This window comes from Belonocnema kinseyi, chromosome 9, assembly GCF_010883055.1.
Source record: "Belonocnema kinseyi isolate 2016_QV_RU_SX_M_011 chromosome 9, B_treatae_v1, whole genome shotgun sequence".
In the NCBI taxonomy this organism is placed as follows: Eukaryota; Metazoa; Arthropoda; class Insecta; order Hymenoptera; family Cynipidae; genus Belonocnema; species Belonocnema kinseyi.
In genome coordinates, this window is record NC_046665.1 from 107422490 (window position 1) to 107431714 (window position 9225).

The 9225-nt window shown below is 21.2% G+C and overlaps 1 protein-coding gene across 1 annotated transcript in view; it reads left to right on the forward strand.

Moving 5' to 3' along the window:
- Nucleotides 1-8882, forward strand: part of LOC117180269 (integrator complex subunit 10) — a 46534-nt gene extending 37652 nt beyond the window's left edge. The window contains exons 7-8 of the mRNA XM_033372671.1: nucleotides 3391-3649; nucleotides 8124-8882. Coding sequence (XP_033228562.1) covers nucleotides 3391-3649; nucleotides 8124-8287 — 423 coding nt within the window. The 3' untranslated portion in view covers nucleotides 8288-8882. The remainder of the gene's footprint in view (nucleotides 1-3390; nucleotides 3650-8123) is intronic.
- The last annotated feature ends 343 nt before the right edge of the window (nucleotides 8883-9225 follow it).

Genomic DNA, 9225 nt, shown 5'->3' on the forward strand with positions numbered 1-9225 from the left:
TTTTTTTTCTCTTTGCAGTCCTCATCCCACTCACTTCTATTCCCCCCTCTACTAACTTCATTATTATTTGTGCACTCTAATCCTATTTTTATTTCTCCTATTCAGATTAATAAAAAAAATTATATTTCAAAAAAGATACAAAACTTTAAACAATTTCAGGTTTTTCATCGAAAAATGAAATTTTTGTTAAAAAATGATTCGATTTCGAAGACGATTCATAATTTTGCAACCATTTTAGATTATGCTCGAATTTTACATAAAAAATGGTGAATATTAAACAAACGCCATTATAATTTCAAGAAAATTTAGAATCTTTTATCAATTTTCGATTTTTGTTGTTCTTTTTTTGTGAAAAATTGATATTTTTATTTAAAAAATCATATTTTAAAGAAGATTCACAACTTTCAACAATGTTAGGTTATGTTGTCATAATTTGAAGAAGATTTCGAATCTTTGATCAAATTTCGATTTTATTAGTTTTTTTTTCATTAAATATTGGCATTTATAATTTAAAAAATTGTATTTTTTAGAATATTCTCAACTTTTTAACATGGAAAGTTTCTATTTTTAAATTGAAATTTAATAGTTTTGGTATTTTTTTATATGATTTGATATTTATGACATTTAAAATTTGTCACGGTTTTTCGTCGAAAAATGAAATTTTTGTTGAAAAATCATTAGATTTCCGAGATTAAGATTCATTATTTTTTGGTAATTGTAAGTTACGTTGAAATTTTATATCGAAAATTAGAAATATGGAAGAAAAACTGTTATAATTTGAAGAAAATTTAGAATTTTTCAATGAATTTTCGATGTTTTTCTTGTTTTTTCTTTCGCCAAAAATGGTAATTTTTAATTTAAAAAAATTACATTTTAAATAAGATTCATAACTTTTCAACAATTTTTATTTATATTTTTTATATTTTTTTATATTTCAACAATTTTGTCCTTTAACATTGGAAATTTGAATATTTAAACAAAAAATTATTAAATTTAAATTCAATGATTTTGGTATGAAATAATAAAATTTAAAAGCTTGAACAATTTCCGATTTTTTTATGGTTCGTCGAGAAATTAAATTTTTATTCAAAATTCATTAGATTTCGAAAAATATTTAAATTTTTTACCAATTTTACTTCGGAAATTGAGAATATCAATGAAATACCATTATAATTTCAAGAAAATTTAGGATCAATTTTCAATTTATTTTTTGATAAAAAATTGTTATTCTTAATTGAAAAACTTATATTTCAAAGAATTTTCACAATTTTTAACAGTTTTAGGTTATGTTGTCATCTAACATCGGAAATTTATATTTTTAAACAAAAATTATTCAATTTAAATTCAATGATTTTCATATGAAATAATAAAATTTAAAAGCTTGATTAATTTCAAATTTGTTAGGGTTTTTCCTCGAAAAACTATTTATTTTTTCTCTTCAAAATTCATTAGATTTCGAAAAAGACTTAAATTTTTTAAACAATTTTATGTTACGTTTGAATTTTACATAAAAAATTGGTAATATCAAACGAAAATTATTTTTATTTGAAGAAGGTTTCGAATCTTTGATCAATTTTCGATTTTGTTAGTGTTTTTCGCATTAAAAATTTGTATGTAAAAAAATGTATTTTTTAGAATATTCACGATTTTTCAACAATTTTAGATTATTATTATTATTATTATTATTATTGATGTCGTTTAATATCGGAAATTTCTATTCTTAAACTAAAAATTATTAAATTAAAATCTAATGATCAGGGTATTTTTTAAATATGTTTTGGTGTTGATGATATTCGAAAATTTTGACGGCTTTTCCTCGAAAAAAAATTTTTTATTCAAAACTTATTAGATTTCAAAAAAGATTGATATTTTTTTAACAATTTTATTTTAAGCTAAAATTTTACATCGAAAATTGGAAATATCAAACGTAATTTAACGTCGGAAATGTTTATTTTTAAACCAAAAATTATTAAATTAAAATTTAATGATCTTGGTATTTTTTATAAGATTTGGTATTCATGATGTTAAACAATTTTTCACTGTTTTTCGTCGAAAAATAAAATTTTTTTTGAAGAATCATTAGATTTCGGAGAATAAGATTCATTATTTTATAACAATTGTAGGTTACGTTGAAATTTTATATTGAAAATTAGAGATATGAAACAAATACTATTATAATTCGAAGAAGATTTAGACTCCTATAAATTTTCGATTTTTCTAACTTTTTTTTTTCAAAATTGGTATTTTTAATTTAAAAAATTATATTTCAAAGAAGATTCACAACTTTTTAACAATTTTGGGTTATGTAGTCGTTTAAACTTGGGACACTTGTGTTTTTAAATATAAAATATTATATTTAAATCCAATGATTTTGTTCTGAAGTAATAAAATTTAAAAACTTGAACAACTTCAAATTTTTTCATGGATTTTTGTCGAAAAATGAAATTAAAAAAAATCATTAGATTTCGAAGAAGATTCATATTTTTTAAACAATTTTTGGTTACGTTCTAATTTTAAATCGTAAATTGGTATTATCAAACTAAAATCTTTATCTTTTACTAATTTTGAATTATTTTAGTATTTCTCTTTGGAAATTTGTATTAATTTATCCGCAATTAGTTAAAACAATTATATTTTAAATAAGATTCACAACTTTTCAATGGTTTACAATTTTTAGACAATTTAGGGTTATAGTAAGATTTTTTTATTAACGGTCGGTCATTTAAAACCATATTATTTAAATTTCACAGAAAAATTAAAATTTGGAACAATATGTGAGTGTTTTTCACTATTTTTGGTTCTTGGCATATTATACCGGAAATCGGTATAGAGTAAAAAGAATGGATAATTTTTCAACTATTTTAGGTTATGTTACATTTTTTGGGGTAAAAGATTATTTTTAAAAGAAGATTTCCAATCTTAAACAAGTTCTGTGATCTTATGTTATTCGTTATAATAAAAAATCATTAGATTTTTAATAATATTTCCATTATTTGAACAGTAATAGTTATTTTAGTTGTTTTTTTTTCGTTTGGAAATTGGTACTTTTAAATAAATAAAAAATAAAACGGTTGATTATTATGTTGTATTATTATATTCTATAAAAAATATGATATATATTAATTCTGAACTCAATTTATCAATTTTCACCAATTATGAAAAATATTGTTTATACGACAAATTGATAGTAATCTTAATTTTATATTTTAATTTCGAAATTAATTAAAATATTGAAAAACGTTTAATATAAGAACATCTAGATTTTTTTTTTTAATATAATTAAATGATCACCCTATTTTTCCATTTGAAGTCCTCTTATTCCCCTAAAATATATTTTAGGATCATCCGGAAGCCTGTGATTGTGGTAAGTAAATTGAATTTTAATTTCAGGAGAATTTTGCAATTCCGGGAGGGGTTGGAGATTTATCGATAGGGCATGCTTTAGTGCTGATGCAAATTGATTGGCCGCAAGAATCAGCATTGCTTTCCGTAATTACGGAAATAATCAAAAGTCGCGGAACCTTCAGTTATCCCCTTTTCCAAGCCTACATCATTAACGTGGACATTCTCGAAGAACTGACTTATCTCTGGACTGAACACGGAGGCGGTGTTTCTCTTGATATTGGAAACAACTCAGGCATGTTGCAAAGTACGTGAAATTTAAATTTTTAATTTATTATTAAAAACATTTTTTTTAGTTACTTAGTTTTCAACATTTTTTTAGGTTGAAAAATCAACAAAATATGTTGAAAATTCCCCGTTTCTGCTATTTTTTAGTTGAAGATTTTTGATTTTATATAAAAATTCATCTTTTTTACATCAAATAATATAATAATATTAATATACAATATTACAATATTACAATAAAATGTAATATTGTTGATAATTCGTTGCTTTTTTTTTATATGAAAAATATTTCTTGGTTTAAAATTCAACTCTTTTGTTACATTTTATTGGATGTGCATTTAATTTTTGTAACTCGAAATTCAATTATTTTGTTGAAAATTCTTTTTTTTTGTTTTCGTTTAAATAACAAATATTACATTTTTCGTTGAGAATTCCCATTTTTTGGTTCAAAACTCAGTTACTATTTTTCAGTTGGAGATTTGTGATTTTATATGAAAATTTATCTTTTTTATATAAAATAATATAATAATAATAATATAATATATGATATACATTATTATATTAAAATATAATATTGTTGAAAATTCGTTTCTTTTTTCTTTACTGAACATTATTTTTTAGTTTAAAATTCAACTCTTTTGTTACAAATTTTTTTGATTGGATGAAAGTTCATCAAATTAGTTAAAAATTACACTATTCTTTTATTTGAAAATTAATTTTTGTATGAAGAAATTTAATTATTTTCTTAAAAATACTGATCCAAACTTAAACTATTGGTTTGAAAATTAACAATTTGGGTAAAAATTAATTTTGTCTCTTTGAAAATTAAACCATTTTGTATGAAATTCCTCTTTTTAGATGATTTAAACTTTGTTTCTATTTAAAATTAAAAACTGTTTTCATTTAAATAATAGCTATTACATTTTTCATTGAGAATTTCTATTTTTTAGTTGAAGAATTTTGATTTTATATAAAAATTCATCTTTTGTATATAAAATAATATAATAATAATATAATATACAATATTATAATAAAATATAATATTGTTGCAAAATTCTTTTCTTTTTACTTGTATGAAAAATATTTCTTTGTTTAAAATTAAATTTGTTTGTTAAAAATTCATTTTATTGGATGGAAATTCATCAAAATAGTTGAAAATTTATGTCTTTGGTTGAAGATTCCACTATTTAGTTAAGTTTTTTGTTTGAAAATTAATTTATGTAACAGGAAATTTAATAATTTTGTTGAAAATTCTTTTTTTTTCAATGAAAATTCAATTCTTCCGGTCCGAATTTAAACTATTGGTTTGAAAATTAACATTTTGGTTAAAAATTAATCTTTTCTCGTTGAAAATTAAACCATTTTGTATGAAAATCCTCTTTTTAGATGAATTCAACTATGTTTTTATTTAAAATAAAAATTTGTTCAATTATTTTGTTAAAAATTTCTTTTATTTAATGAAAATTCACCAAATTAGTTAAAAATTCATGTGTTTTAAAAATTACAATATTTTATTAATTTTTGTTTTTGAAAGTTAATTTTGTAAGTAGAAATTTAATTATATTTTGAAAATTCCTCTTTTTGGGATGAAAATTCAATTATTCTGGTCTAAACTTAAACTATTGGTTTGAAAATTACATTTCTTTTAAATTAATTTTTTCTGGTTGAAAAATCAACTATTTTATTGAAATTTTCTCTTTTTTGGATGTATTCAAATGTGCTTTTATTTTAAATTAAAATCTGTTTTCGTTTAAGTAACAAATATTTCATTTTTCGTTGAGAATTTCTATTTTTTTTGTTCAAAATTCAAATACTATTTTTTAGTTGGAGATTTGTAGTTTTATATGAAAATTCATGTTTTATATAAAATAATATTATATATTATATTATATTATAATATAATATTGCTGTAAATTGTTTTTATTTGTTGACTGAAAAATATTATTTGATTTAAAATTCAACGCTTTTGTTACAAATTTATCTTTTCTGGTTGAAAAATCAACTATTTTATTAAAAATTTCTCTTTTTTGGATGAATTCAAATGTAATAATAATAATAATAATATAACAATATTATATTGAAATATAATATTGTTGAATATTTGTTTCTTTTTTCTTGACTGAACATTATTTCTTGGTTTAAAATTCAACTCTGTTGTTACAAATTTATTTTATTGGATGAAAGTTCATCAAATTAGTTGAAAATTACACTATTTTTTTATTTGAAAATTAATTTTTGTATGTGGAAATTTTATTACTTTGTTAAAAATGCCTTTTTTTTATTAAAATTCAATCATCTTTTTTTTGGGATGAAAATTCCATTTTTCTGGTCTAAACTTAAACTATTGGTTGGAAAATTAACTTTTTAAATTAAAAATTAATCTTTTCTGGTTGAAAATTACATCATTTTATATGAAATGCCTCTTTTTTATATAAAATAATAATATACAATATTATATTAAAATATATTATTTTTGAAAATTCGTTTTTTTTTTCTTGAGTGAAAATTATTTCTTGGCTTAAAATTCAACTTTTTTGTTAAAAATTTATTTTATTGGAGGAAACTTCACCAAATTAGTTAAAAATTCATGTCTTTTAAAAATTACAATATTTTATTAATTTTTGTTTTTGAAAGTTAATTTTGTAACTAGAAATTTAATTATATTTTGAAAATTCCTCTTTTTGGGATGAAAATTCAATTATTCTGGTCTAAACTTAAACTATTGGTTTGAAAATTACATTTCTTTTAAATTAATTTTTTCTGGTTGAAAAATCAACTATTTTATTGAAAATTTCTCTTTTTTGGATGTATTCAAATGTGCTTTTATTTTAAATTAAAATCTGTTTTCGTTTAAATAACAAATATTACATTTTTCGTTGAGAATTTCTATTTTTTTGTTCAAAATTCAAATACTATTTTTTAGTTGGAGATTTGTAGTTTTATATGAAAATTCATCTTTTATATAAAATAATATTACATATAATATTATATTAAAATATAATATTGTTGTAAATTTTTTTTATTTGTTGACTGAAAAATATTATTTGATTTAAAATTCAACGCTTTTGTTACAAATTTATCTTTTCTGGTTGAAAAATCAACTATTTTATTGAAAATTTCTCTTTTTTGGATGAATTCAACTGTGTTTTAATTTAAAATGAAAAACTGTTTTCGTTTTAATAACAACTATTAATTTTTTCGTTGAGAATTCCTATTTTATGGTTGATAATTCAACTGCTATGTTTTATTTGAAGATTTGTGATTTCATAAGAAAATTTATCTTTATTATATAAAATAATATAATAATAATATCATATGCAATATTATATTAAAATATAATAGTGTTGAAAATCCGTTTCTTTTTTCCTGACTGAACAATATTTCTTGGCTTAAAATTCATCGCTTTTGTAACAAATTTATTTTATTGGATGAAAATTCATCAAATTAGTTGAAAATTACACAATTTTGTAAATTTTTTTGTTTGAAAATTAACTTTTGTAATTGGAAATTTAATTATTTTGTTGAAAATTCCTTTTTTTATGAAAAAAAAATAAATCTTTTATGTAGAATAATATAATAATAATATATAGTATTATATTAAAATATAAGATTTATAAAAAGTTGTTTCTTTTTTCTTGAATGAAAAATATATCTTGGTTTCAAATTCAACTCTTTTGTTACGAATTTATTATATTGGATGAAAATTCATGTCTTCGTTTGAAAATTTCACTATTTAGTTAATTTTTTTGTTCAAAATTAAACTATTTTTTAGGAAATTCGTCTTTTTTAGTTGAAAAATGAACTATATTATTTAAATAGGTTTTTTTTTAAGAGTGAATTCGACGGTTTTTTATTCAATAGAATTCAACTATTTGGTTGGAAATTTATTGTTTTGTACAAAATTGGTATCTTTGGCTTCAAATCTACAAAATCAGTAAATAAATCATATAGGAAATATTTGAAATTAATATAAAAAAATGTCTTGCATTCAAAGCCTCTTGTTTTCTAATTTCCTCAATTTCTGAGTGTGCTTCCTAAAAAATAATTAGAAACCTAGAAAATAATTAGAAAATAATTTAAAAAAGCAACTCAATTTGGGTTCCATTAGAAAATTTTATTTCTAAATCCAATAGCGGATTTTTAAGGTAAGTTTTAACCAAATTTATTTGAGTTTCGAAAGTAAAAATTCGTTTGTCTGCCGAGACTCGAAAATTCTTTCTCTAATTTTTTCCTGTTCAATAACGGATTTTTACGGTAAGTTCTAACCAAATTTGGCTGAGTTTCGAAAATAAAAAATTCGTTTGTCTGCCGAGACTCGAAAATTCTTTCTCCAATTTTTACCTGTTCAATAATGGATTTTTACAGTCAATTTATTTATTATTATTTTTTTTTTTGAGAGAGGAAAAAAGCGATTATGGAAAAAGGGGCGAAGCTTAAGTTAATCACAACAAAATAAATCAAAATTTAAGTGAAAATGGGATAAAAAAAATTTTCAGATCGCAGAATTGCAACCCGAGGCGCAGACAAAGGAGTTCGGGAAGAGGTGAGACAAACGATGAGGCGACAAGCAGCAAGAGATGGTGTCGAATTGCTGGACGAACTTTTGCAGAGATTCATACTTCACGAGAAAACAGCTATTTTGCATAGCCTCATTCAGTGAATTTCTCGAAAAGATAGACTGATTTCAACTTAAAAATTTAAAAAAAATCATTTATTTATTGTTAAACTTGAACACTCCCATAATTATTTAGACGAGAGCGTCAAAAATATTTGTATATACGTGTGTAATCAAAAGTTTATTATACAAATGTCCGATATTAATAATACACACGAGAGGACAATATTAACGTCACTAATAATTTGATATTTTCTTTCTTTTTCTTTTTTTTAATATAAAATTACTTCGAAGTCCATTTAAAATAATTTTTTTCAAACAAAAGTTAGTTAATTTGGACAATTATTAACTTTTTTCTTCATTATTTTGCTGGAAATTTTGTTAACAATTTTTAAACAAATACTAAAAAATAAAAAAATAATTTTTTTCGCTCTATTTTAAGTTCTCCATTTTTCGGATGTGAAACAAGTTGGAATATAATGTTTTGGGGCAATAAACAAAGTCGATGTAGGACTTATAATTATTTAGAAGTTATATTTTTAGATGCTAGTTTGCTCCATGAAAATGCACCTTAACAGTTTTTAAATATAGGGTAATATAAATAAAATGTCCAAATGTTTATTGAATATAAAAATGAAAAATAAATATAAAAAGAAACTGGTAATGTTATATTGTATTTCATTTTGTATTTTTTAAAAATATTTATCAAGATTTAAAATTTCATAATTCTGATTTAGAATTATATTGGGACTTCTGATTTTTAAAGCCGGAGACCAGGAAAGAGACTTGATTTATATTTAATTCGAAAATTTAATTATCAAGCTCTTCGATTAAGTATTTTGAAAATAAAAATTTGTTTGTCTGCCGAGACTCGAAAATTATTTTGATGATTTTTTTTACTCACTCAGGTAATAATTTTTGATTTTATTGAATCAATGGCGGATTTTTACGGTCAATTTCAACCAAATTTGGTTCAATTTCAA